Below are 12,768 nucleotides of genomic sequence, written 5' to 3'. Positions count from 1 at the left end.
AGAATAGTCTATTCCCATGGGATTACTAATCCTATACACACATAGGTACCCGTCCACGTGTAAGTGTGTTTATTTGCTTACCATAGATACCATTTGTGATATTTTTGAAAATCAAAGTGTCTTTTTGATTTTGATGCAAAACACAGGTACTAGAAAGACATTTAACCTTAAGAAAAAAAATATATACCATTTAAAAAAATTTGCACAACAATTTAAGGATTCAAGCGAGTTATGGTCTTCAGACTTACGATATGAGGATTCAAATGAGTTAAATTTCTCTTCTTTAAGTTGTATAACAATTTAAATCAACCATTTAGGTTTTTTTTTTTGTTGAAAATTTTCATTTCTTGTGAAGTTTCATGTAATTAAATTTTCAGACTATTTTTTTTTTTTTTTTTTTTTTTCAGTTGAATAAGGAAAAAGGTTACAGTGGAGGATCTTTCCCATTTCTGATCCGAATGAAAGAGAGAATGAGAGATTCTGTGGGAATGCTTCTAAAAACACGATTAGAAGCGGCTCATTGAGCTAAAGCATGTGCTCTAAAATTGGCACATCGAGCACTTTCAAGCATTCCAACTTTGAAAGGAAGAAAGAGTTAAACTAATATCAGAAATACAATTAACAAAAGACCAAAAAGAAAAAAGAGCAGGGCTATTAATAGCTAAACTAACAAGGAGAGCATCCCCTTCAATCAAGATAGGACCCAAACCCATAGAAGCAACCAAACGAACCATTGAAAGGGCTGCATGAGCTTCACCTTGCAAAACATCAATGGAAATAAGTTTATGAGTAGCAGGTGCAAAAATGGAACCATTTTCATAACTGATCACCGCTGCAGCAATTGCAAATGAGCCTCTCACCGCAACATCAAAATTCCTTTTTATCCAACCAGCTATCGGAGGCGTCCAAATGGAAGGAAGAGCAAGATCCCTTCAAGCATTATTATGATTATTAAAAATATTGGAGATTTGAAGAATCGTTGTACTCGGAGAAGGCTACTTACCTTCATGAATTAACAGATTCCTAACTCTCCAAATAAAATCCATATAAGGGAAGCATAAAGCTGGAATTTGCTCACATCAACCTTAGGAATACCAATAGCAGTCACCGGAGAAAGGAGAGCTATCACCCAATCCGAAATAGGACTAGAAGAAAAAACCAAAAGTGAGAGAGGCCAGGGGGAGCTTCTCCAAAGAATTCTAACCAAATGACAATCCAAAAAAATATGAGAGAGTGATTCCACCGGTCCTTTACAAAAAGAACACAACCAAGCCTCTTGATCATCCGAAACCACAAAACTCCCAATTTTATCTCTAGAAGGCAAAATATCCCAAGCGACCTTCCATAAAAGATGTTTTAACCTAGCTTGGAGTTTTAGACCCCAAATGTAATGCCTCGAAAATTAATTAACTGGTAATTAACTTCACGGTTCGTCTCCTAGCCTTATTTCACTCCGAACAAGACTCAGGGACTTCTACTCTTCAAAAAGAGAGGATACTAAACAGCGAAAAATATTAAAATTCTATAGACATAATCATTACAGCCAAAGCATCTACCAAAGATCATCAAGTAGCTAAAATCACACTATACAAGTCATCATTTTTACAAGGGATTCATGTTATACCTTAATATGCAATCATGCATAAAAGCTTTAAGTTTACAACATAACTCAAAAGTACTAGTTACCATAAGTACCCACCTAAGCTTGCAATAAGTCCTCAAGTATCTCTTGGGTCGAATCCTCCACAATAACCGGAAGCTTCGCGGTATCCACCTTTGTTAAACTATCTATAACCGCAGAGTTGTACATATAGAGAAAAAGGGAAATAATACAAGGGTAAGTTCGACGACTTAGTGAGTATAAATGCACATGACGTATCCGTCATGAAATGGTGAACTCAGTTGTTTATAAAGCACATGCAACATTATGAGTTGACAGTTTATCATGGATGCGATATAGATATAATATATGCTTATAATCATGAGTAACAGTAATAGTTCAATCATATGGTCTACCCGAAATATTACCCCTTCTCAGCAGAGTAAACGATGTCCAAGGGACCTGTAGTACAACACCGGTGCCCCGAATATTGCACGATACCATACATAACATTAGTGACACGACCGAGTCTAACCTCGGATGACCCACACCACTAATGATGTTCGTCCTAAGTGACCATTCATAAGGAAAGGCTGCGCCTTGGTCACGAAACTATTGGATCCAAAGCCCACACACACACACATTTGACCCTAAAGTTAACTTGTATAATAAGCTCATAGCTGTTATCCTGCACATACCGGTGTACCATGTCATACGATGCAATTAATCTTATCAGTCTTTTACATGCATAGTTTTACAAGCCTCATTATTATCCTATTAATCAACACACGTTTTCATAAAAGAGAGTTCACAATAGTTCCAAAATGTATTTCATGAGAGTCGCAAAATAAGCATGTTTGATATATATATATATATAGACGTGCAATGCGGAAGTAACAACAAGCATCCATGTGAGTTTGTACTCACCTGGGTCATAAGGTTCCTCCGTAAAATTTCCTTGAGGCTCCCTCGAATATTGAGAAAAGACCTATCATTAGATCTAAATTCAACTAGAACGAACCTAGAAAATGAAAAACAGAGGTTATCAAATGACTGGCCAAAGTGGCGTTTCCTGGAACACTTTTAACCATACGTCCGGGTTATGACTGTACGTCCACCCAAAAGGCTCTTACGTCCAGTCTTGTGGCCGTATGTCCACTCAGAAAGTTTCAGGTAGAACCTCATTTGGTTCATTTGTCCTCCTAACCTCCCAAATCAATTTCTAAGGCTACCGAAAGGATATTTAGGACCTCCTATCTCAAAACAATGTCTCCATGCAATAGAAAACACAATGGAATGCTAAGCCCAACTCTAAACAAGATCAATTGTATAACATGTCTAAAGTTTCAAACCAACGTCTAAGCTACTCTAGAAAGCATTAAAAGAGCATAACAACTTAGAAAGAAAAGTTAAACGCAGAGCAACCTTCAAGAAAACACATCTTATTCTCCATAAAACACACAATCTCACAAGAACACACTCACAAAAGGGGTTTCTGTGAGCCTAGGGGCGTGTTTGAACGAAAAAAAGAGGCGAGAGTAAGGTTAGTATTTATAAAGGAGAAAAGCAGGAGATGCTCACAAACTCTTCTGAAAAATAGCGGACATCCGGTACTATTGAGGCGTACGTTTGGTACTGTTTAGCCAGTGGTCCAAAGGCTGTAGCGTACGTCCAAGTATTATCCAAGGGGTATTTCAAAAAGTAGTGTATGTCGGGTGGTCCCCCATCGTACGTCCGTGTATTATTGGCAGAGTATGGTGTACTATCATCAACATACGTACGGTGGTCCCCCCGTGTACGTCCTCTACTACAGACAAGAACATATGTTCGGTCTGAAAGTCCAAAATTTCCAAAATGACTTCTAGCTGTCTCTAGTGACCTAAAGTCCAAATTAACACTCTAACTAAGCAACCTAAGCTTAGTTAATTATTTGGGTTACTACACCAAATGACCAACCAAGCATCTGAGGAAAGAGGAGAGGGTCTTCCACCCATACTAAAAGAAAGATCATAAGCAGACTTCACAGAAAAAAAATCCTAGCACAAAAAGGAACCCATGTCCACTTATCAAAAGAAGGTTGAGAGGGCAAATGAATACTTAAAATATTTTGCACAATGGGAGCATCAATGAGATCTTCTAAAAGATGAGAATTTCAAACCTACCTACCTAGAATCATAAGATTAGCCACCATAAAAGCTGGAAAATTCACCAAGTTAGCATTAGGAGTTGGTCTGAAATTAGGCATCAAGGGAATCTAATGAGAATTCCAATGATCCGCATTAACACCACAAGAAATACTAATACAAGCACCATTTTCAACAATCCTCCGATTCTTAACCAAACCTTTCCAGAGCCAAGAAGAAGATGGAATAGAAGGGCATTCAAAAAAGAAATACCATTCTTTGGATACTTGCCTCTAAGAGAGTCAACTCAAAAGAGAAACTGATTCGAAGTCATCTTCCAACCAAGCCTAGCAAGTAGTGAATTATTCAAAGACTCCATAGAACGAATACCCAAACCTCCCAAAGCTTTAGGCATACAGATATTCTTCCAAGAAAGGAGGCAATGCTTCTTATCTTGAGAGTAACCTCACTAAAATTTTCTTAGACCCGAATTGATAACCGAACATAAAGATTTAGGAATAAGAAATAAGGACATGAGATAAGTAAGGATAGAATTAGCCACTGATTTTACTAAAGTAGTCCTTGCAGCCTGGGATAAAAGACAAGCTTTCCACCTCGTAATTTTGGCAAAAATTATGTCTTTAAGCTCAACAAAGGAATCCTGCTTCCTCCTATGCAAAAGATGAGGAATACCAAGGTATTTAGCTCGAGCTAGAATTTGAGCTAAGTTGAGAATCCTGTTAACAGAAGCCTTTGCTTTAGGACAACAATTTCTACTGAAAAAAACAGCATACTTCGACATATTAATGCATTGCCCAGACCAAGAGGAATAAGTCTTAAGGCGTTTCAGAACCACACCAGCTTCAATCTCATTATCCCTAAAGAAGATAATCACATCATCAGCAAATAATAAATGAGAAATCAAAGGACATAATTTGGTCATCCTAATACCGTGAAGGAGACCTAAATTCTCTTCTCTTTCAATCAATTTAGAAAGAATTTCAGAACCCAAAAGCAGCACCATCCAACAAAATAGAGAAAGAGGAAGTAGTAATGCATTGTTGGATCCATTGTATCCAATGTTGATATTATTTTATGAAACTAAAATTTCGAATTTATTATTATTTCATGATTATTTTGAATTTCAAATAAATAACTAATCTCCTATTATCATGTTTTAATAGTCATTTATTTTAAATAAATAACTTTTTATCTTATTATCTTGTTTTGATTGGTAACCACCACTTCATCACTATCTCCTATTATTATGTTATATGAGATCATGTGTTTTCAAGTTTCAACTGATAAGATCATGTGTTTTCAAGTTTCAACTGCTTTTTCAACATTAGATTTTAAAATATATGTAACCGTTATTTCAATTAAAAAAACTGCTTCTGAGATAATATGGAATTATATAGATATAGTTTAATTCCCATTAGTTTTATTATATTTTACAGATAATTTTATTTTATCTCTTCCTCTCACCATTATTAACAGCTATTACAAAATATTTCTGTTCTGGATAGTGTTCAGAGTTTGCAATCTACACACTACATCGGGCAGTATTGTATCCTGAGGATAAGATTGCTTTGATTCCCTTTTGCAAGACTTCTAATACAAGTGGGAGGCAATGTTTATCTAAAAGATAGAGTCACAATCGCCTTACTGTCCAGATTTCATTTACTTCTCATTCTGTTTGTATTCTACGATTATTTTTTCCCTGCATTCCCACATCTTTATCTCCAACAATTTTTAGATAAACACTTTGCATTCTTCAATGGCACTTCTAACAATGAATTCTGCTATTACTTCTTTAAATGTGATGCCACAAGATCTTTCCAAATTGGATCATTTTGATGGCAACAACTACAAATGCTGGAAGGAAAAAGTTGAATTTCTATTGACAACATTGAAGGTTTGTTATGTGCTCGACACACCCTGTCCGAATGTCCCTGCGGAAGGAGCAACTAATGAACAAACTGATGTGAAGTTCAAATGGGAGGAAGACAACTACACATGTAGGGGGAGTATCCTTAACACCCTCACTGATCCACTGTTCGATATGTATGCACCAAAGAAGTTTGCAAGAGAGATCTGGGAGGCATTGGAGAACAAATACAAAACTGAGAATTCTAGCAACAAAAGCTATATGGTAAGTAATTATTTTGATTTTAAAATGGTGGATAATAAGCCTATTTTGAATCAGGTTCATGAGATTCAACTTATTGTCCAACAATTGTATTCAAAGGGCATTCCAATTTGTTGGGTTTTGAATTGCCAAATTCAGTGACAAAATACATTCATCTGCAATCCAGTCAGCAGTGCATACACGAGGTGTTGTGTCAAGAGAAGACCTACAAGATGTGGTTAAGCTTAACCAATCATAATAGAAAACCTATATGATATGGTTAAGTTTAATTAAATCGGAATTCTTTAATTAGAGTTAAAATAGGATTTGATTAAATTTCGTATCCTGCACATGTATCAGTATTCAGACCATAACTTTCGGCTCAAGAATCGGATTGAGGTGAAACCAGCGGCATTGGAAAGCTAACACAAAATTCTACAAATCTTTGTGAAATAAGATTTTCAAAATTCGAAAGTTAGCTATGCCAAAATCATCTCGCAAGATAAGGAAGAAAATTTGGATGAATCCTATTCCAACTAGAACTAGTTTTTCTTCCCATTTCAACTAGTACTAGGTTTTCTTGTAGTCTATATATAGAGAGCTGTTATGCACGAAATTGTAAGGAATTCCACATAAGAATTCCATGTGCTAAGAGAGCGTTTAAGATATTGAGTGTTAGGGTTAGTCTCTCTTAGAGTTAAAGGTTGTGTCTTCATCACAAATCATATACAACCGAAGTCTACCGGAGTTCCGGTAAAGGAGATCAAGTAGAAGGATTGTGCCAGATGTTCTGGAAAGGGCTACTGCGGTAGAAGTCAAGTGGGTCGCTTGTCGTGTACAAGGAAGAGTAAATTGCAAAGGTTTTGTAATTCTTCTTGTATTCCTTATTCTTCTTATAGTGGATTGATTTCCTGGGTTTGGCTGCCCCGGAGAGGTTTTACATTTAGAGAGTTCTCTAAATGGTTTCCTCTTCGTAACCAAATATCTGTGTTCTTGATTTTCATTACATATCTGTATTTGGTTGATTATTGATTGTTAGGTCAGATCTTATTCCGCTTAATATTTGTGAATCACCTAGACATTTGAATAGGTGTCGTTTGGAGTCGTTTTAGATTTTTCAATTGGTATCAGAGCGGGTTCACTTTGTTTGGATTAAATTCCTGAGTGAGATCCTTGACTCCTTTGCTATGAATACTCCTCAATCCCTTAGCATGGATTCTGATGAGGAGATTGACCTTCAGATGGCCTATAACAAGCTCTTTAAGAAATTTGTTAAATTAACTCATCATCATCAAATTTCCCTTAAAAAGCTTAATGATGTTGAGCATGAGAAAGAGTCTTTGGTTATTAATTTGTCTAAATCACATGCCTTAATTGACTCTTTGAAATCTGAAAATACTATGCTTATTGATAAATTGGGTGCCTCTACTTCACATGCTTCTAATTCTGAAAGAAAAACTTTGTTTGTTAAGCATGTGAAAGTTGAAGAAGTCAAAGCCAATATAGCTTGCTTGGATAAGGGCAAAACTTCTTGTATGAATACTTGTGTGAAGCCCGAATTCAAGGCTCTTTCAAGGAAACAAACTCATGCAAAGTTTGTTCCTACATGCCACCATTGTGGGATTATTGGTCATATTAGACCAAATTGTTCTAAGTTGAAATCCCAAAGACCTTGGAATAAAAAGGCTGCTCCTAAGAAAGAAAAAGGTGGTGTAGAGTCATGTTTGTCTAGATCTAAGTATATGTATATCCCTCCTCATATGAGACAAGTTTCTCCGAAATTTGTCCCTACCTACCATCATTGTAGAAAAGTTGGTCATATTCGACCTAACTGTTTTAAGTTGAGACCTCGTGAGCATAAGAGTGAGAATTCATATTCTAGGAAAGGTTTTGAGGGACTATGCATAATGATGAAGGGAGTGTTATCTAGGTTAGATGAGTTTGACAAGAGTCACAAATCTGTACCTAGGGTTAAGAAGGTTTGGGTTAGGAAGGTCGATACCATTCACCCTTTGAGGGGGAGTGGTGGTGAACTCACTTAAAGTAAGGTGGTCCATAACATGCTTAGGATTGGTTGTCTTGCATATTTCTTCATATCCTAAAGCATGTAGCATTCATTGCATTGCATTGCATTTATTTTTTTTGTTTTTGTTTGTTTTTTTTAATTTCAGTTTTGCATATATATGCATTGCATTAATTTTGTGCATTTTATTTAAAAAAAAAAAAATTCAAAAAGACAAAAATATAGTTTTTAGGTTGTCTCCTTATTTTTGTCATATGCACTTTGATAGTCCATAAATTTCTCATGTATACTTCATGGATCCAATTCCTTATATCTCAAAATGTGCTTACTATACATGGGATGAATATTTATTAATGGACTGATTGTTTTTTTTGGCCTAAGCTTATGCTTCTATGGTACATTTTACCTATGCTTGAACTCTTGTGCACATTTAAGCTTAAATTGAGTATGAATTTGGCCTTAAGGGTGAGTTATGTTAGGCAACCATATGAAGAAGATTGACTAGTTGTGTCTATCAAATTGACCAAATGCTAGTTGAACCTAGGACCTAAAAATTCCAGCATTCCTCTAATTTGGTTTAAGCACTAAATGATTAAAGACACGTTCTCAAAGAAAAAAATAGTGAAACAAGAAAACATATGAACATATTCCAAAAAGAATCTATTTCACTATGTCTTATTTGTGCTCAACTTGTCCCTATAGAAATAGTTGTGACCATATTCATTGTGGAAAGAAACGGTCACTACCGGACAATGTTTGAGTATGTGCTACTACTACATGGGAAGTGTATTGGATGAGGGTGACACGGCCCTAGCAAGGTTTGACTTTTGTTTAGATATACATGTCAATCTTCCCATGAGGTAATTTAAGTTTTTGCTTGCTAGCCTATCCCATTACCGTATAAGTTCTTAAACTTACTTGATGGTTAGCTTTCACACACAACACACAAGCATGGGTCGAGTCGAACATGTTGCTTTGCTTGTGTTGAAAAAACTTTTGTTTCATATTTTTTTATTCTCATGTATATTTTGGACATTTTGAGATATTACCGGATAATCATTGCTTAATACATGAGTCTTTTATGTTTTATCATGTGAGTGTATTTGACATAACGAGTCTTATATTGAGAAAAAAAAAAAAAAAAAATTCTGATTTTTTTTATGTCATTCACTGAGGGGGAGAATTTTTTTATCAGCTCTTGCATTTCACTCATTATGCATTCATAGTTTTGATCATGTTTATGTTTCTCTGACTTTCCTTGGGCTTATTGGTGTTTTACTGCCCTTTGTCCATTCATGACAAAAAGGGGAGAGAAAGTTTCAGAGAGTGCAAACTAGGAATAGCAGACTGGGAACAGATAGAACACCGTAGATGATTTTGATTTTGATATACTTGTTGCATCTATGAAAGATATTCGTTTTGTGTTTTAACAGATTTGGTGAGCTATTCATGATTATATTCTATTCAAATCTGTTATATTATTGGTACATTGGGTATTTTTATTCTACATACGTTTAATATGTTTTGTGAGTGTTTCAGGAAATAGGAGTTATCTATTCAGATGTATCTTGTAATTTTTGTCACAGAATTGTCAAAAGGGGAGTTTGTTGGGTTTTGAATTATTAAATTCAGTGACAAAATACATTCATCTGCAATCCCGTCAGCAGTGCATACATACGAGGTGTTATGTCAAGAGAAGACCTAGAAGATGTGGTTAAGCTTAACCAATCATAATAGAAGACCTATATGATATGGTTAAGCTTAATCAAATCGGAATTCTTTAATTAGAGTTAAAATAGGATTTGATTAAATTTCGTATCCTGCACATGTATCAGTATTTGGACCATAACTTTTGGCTCAAGAATCGGATTCAGGTGAAACCAGCGGCATTGGAAAGCTAACACAAAATACTACAAATCTTTGTGAAATAAGATTTTCAAAATTCGAAAGTTAGCTATGCGAAAATCGTCTCGTAAGATAAGAAAAAAAATTTGGATGAATCCTATTCCAACTAGAACTAGTTTTTCTTCCCATTTCAACTAGTACTAGGTTTTCTTGTAATCTATATATAGAGAGTTGTTATGCACGAAATTGTAAGGAATTCCACATAAGAATTCCATGTGCTAAGAAAGCGTTTAAGATATTGAGCGTTAGGGTTAGTCTCTCTTAGAGTTAAATGTTGTGTCTTCATCACAGATCATATACAACCGAAGTCTACCGGAGTTCCGGTAAAGGAGATCAAGTAGAAGGATTGTGCCAGATGTTCTGGAAAGGGCTACTGCGGTAGAAGTCAAGTGGGTCGCTTGTCGTGTACAAGGAAGAGTAAATTGCAAAGGTTTTGTAATTCTTCTTGTATTCCTTATTCTTCTTATAGTGGATTGATTTTCTGGGTTTGGCTGCCCCGGAGAGGTTTTACATTTAGAGAGTTCTCTAAATGGTTTCCTCTTCATAACCAAATATCTGTGTTCTTGATTTTCATTACATATCTGTATTTGGTTGATTATTGATTGTTAGGTCAGATCTTATTCCGCTTAATATTTGTGAATCACCTAGACATTTGAATAGGTGTCGTTTGGAGTCGTTTTAGATTTTTCACAATTGATGAAAAACTTCAAGTGGGTGCTATTATTGCCAAATTGCCACCAACTTGGAAGGATTACCGTAAGTCACTTAAGAGAAAAGGTGATGATCCGACTCTGGAAGGTCTTCAGAGACAATTTCGTATTGAAGAAGAGTCAAGGCTTCGAGACAAACTTGAAGAAAAGGCTGAAATGAGCAAATCTGCCCATGTTGTTGAAATAGACAACAAAAAAGGGAAAAAGCCCAAATATGAATTTAGTGGTCCTAGTAAAATAGGTTCAAAGAAAAAGGGCAATTTCAAGAAAAATGCGATTTGTCATTACTGCAAGAAGCCTGGGCACTTCATCAAGAATTGCAGAGTTCTGAAGAAGAAGGAACATGCCAACAATGTTGAAGCAAATCTTATTGCAGTAATTTCTTAAGTGAATATGGTAATCAATGATTCAAGTTGGTGGGTTGATACTGGTGCAACTCGTCACATCTGTGGAGATAGAAATCTCTTCAAAAAATATGAGAAAGTTGGTGATAAGATTGAACTCTACCTGGAAAATCCAACTACCACCAAAGTAGTTAGAAAAGGCACTATTGTGTTGAAATTTACTTCTGGAAAAATAGTTACTCTTATTGATGTATTTCACGCACCAGAGATTCGAAAGAATCTGGTTTCTGGTGGTCTTTTGTCCAAACATGGCTATATACTTGTATTTGAGTTTGACAAATTTGTCTTGACCCAAAATGGCATGTTTGTGGGCAAAGGATTTGCTGTAAATGAATGTTTAAACTCAATTTAATAAAGAAGAATGTTTCTGTTTATATTGTTGACTCTTATTCATTATGTCATGCTAGATTAGGACATGTAAATTATAATTTTGTGAATTGTATGGTTAAATTAAGATTGCTGCCTTCCAATTTGCATGATGATGGAGATAAATGTGAAATCTGTGTTAAAACAAAGTTAACTAGAAAACCGTTTTCAAGTGTTAATAGATCATCTTCGAATTTACTTGGATTAATACATTTTGATGTATGTGATTTGAGTGGTAAAATTACAAGTGGTGGTAAAAGATATTTTATTACTTTTATAGATGATTTGTCTAAATATGCTTATCTCTATTTGATTAGAACAAAAGATGAAGCTTTAGATATGTTTAAAATTTATAAAGCTGAAGTTGAAAATATACTTGGTTACAAGATTAAATCATTAAGAAGTGATAGAGGTTGAGAATATTTTAATAATGACTTTGACAATTTCTGTGAAATTAATGGTATTATTCATGAGAGAACAACACCTTATACACCACAACAAAATGGTGTAGCAGAAAGAAAAAATAGAACACTCATGGATATGGTAAATGCAATGCTTAACCATTCTGGTTTGCTTGTAAATCTTTAGGGTGAAGCTATTTTTTCTGCAATTCACATATTAAATAGAGTGCGTTCTTAAAGAAATAATTTTTCCCCCTATGAGTTATGGTTTAAACGTAAACCCAATATAAATTATTTTAAATTGTGGGGGTGCCTAGCTTATGTTAGGTTGCCTGATTTTAAAAGATCTAAATTAGGACCAAGAACTTCCAAATGTATTTTTCTCGGTTATGCTTTTCATAGTAAATCTTATCGTTTTCTTGAATTGGATTCTAATGTAATTATTGAATCAAGAGATGCTGAATTTTTTGAATCCAATACAATTAAAAACTCTAATTTTTCTGAAGCAAGTACTTCTAATAATGAAAATATTTTGGGGAAAATGTAGTTTACCCCCCTGAAGTTTTAGGGGTTTTTCAATTTTAACCCAAAAGTTCAAAAATTGGCAATCTACCCACCTGAAGTTTCAAAAATTGGCAATTTAAACCTTCCGTTTAATTTTTCCATCAAAATGGACGGAAATCTATGAAATTACATCATTGCCCTCAGGCTTTTTTAAAAAAAATTCCATCCAATTTAATGGAAAAATTAAACGGAAGGTTTAAATTGCCAATTTTTGAAACTTCAGGGGGGTAGATTACCAATTTTTGAACTTTGGGGTTAAAATTGAAAAACCCTTGAAACTTCAGGGGGGTAAACTGCATTTCCCCCAAATATTTTTGAAAATATTGTTTCAGAAAATGAAGAGAATTTTGAAATTAGAAAATCCAAAAGAATTAGAAAAGAAAAGAGTTTTGGTCCTAATTTTTTGACATATTTTATAGAAGGCAACTCTCAAGTGATTGTGAATGAAGTTGGTGTGTGTTACAATATAGAAAATGAACCTTCTAACATTGAAGAAGCTATGAAATCTAGGGATGCCACATTTTGGAAGGAAGCTATTGATGAT

The 12,768-nt window shown here is 34.9% G+C and overlaps 1 protein-coding gene across 1 annotated transcript; it reads left to right on the top strand.

Annotated features, from left to right (window-relative positions):
* Positions 1–5,515: 5,515 nt before the first annotated feature.
* LOC132167863 (uncharacterized) lies at positions 5,516–10,876 on the top strand. Its single transcript, XM_059578904.1, has 3 exons — positions 5,516–5,875; positions 7,324–7,573; positions 10,491–10,876. Exons 1-3 carry the CDS (start codon positions 5,516–5,518, stop codon positions 10,874–10,876), a joined length of 996 nt encoding a protein of 331 aa, XP_059434887.1.
* The last annotated feature ends 1,892 nt before the right edge of the window (positions 10,877–12,768 follow it).

The sequence above is a fragment of the Corylus avellana genome, chromosome ca1, assembly GCF_901000735.1.
Source record: "Corylus avellana chromosome ca1, CavTom2PMs-1.0".
NCBI classification, from domain to species: domain Eukaryota; kingdom Viridiplantae; phylum Streptophyta; class Magnoliopsida; order Fagales; family Betulaceae; genus Corylus; species Corylus avellana.
The sequence above is the reverse complement of the archived record's forward strand: the minus strand, read 5'-3'. Positions and strand labels throughout refer to the sequence as shown.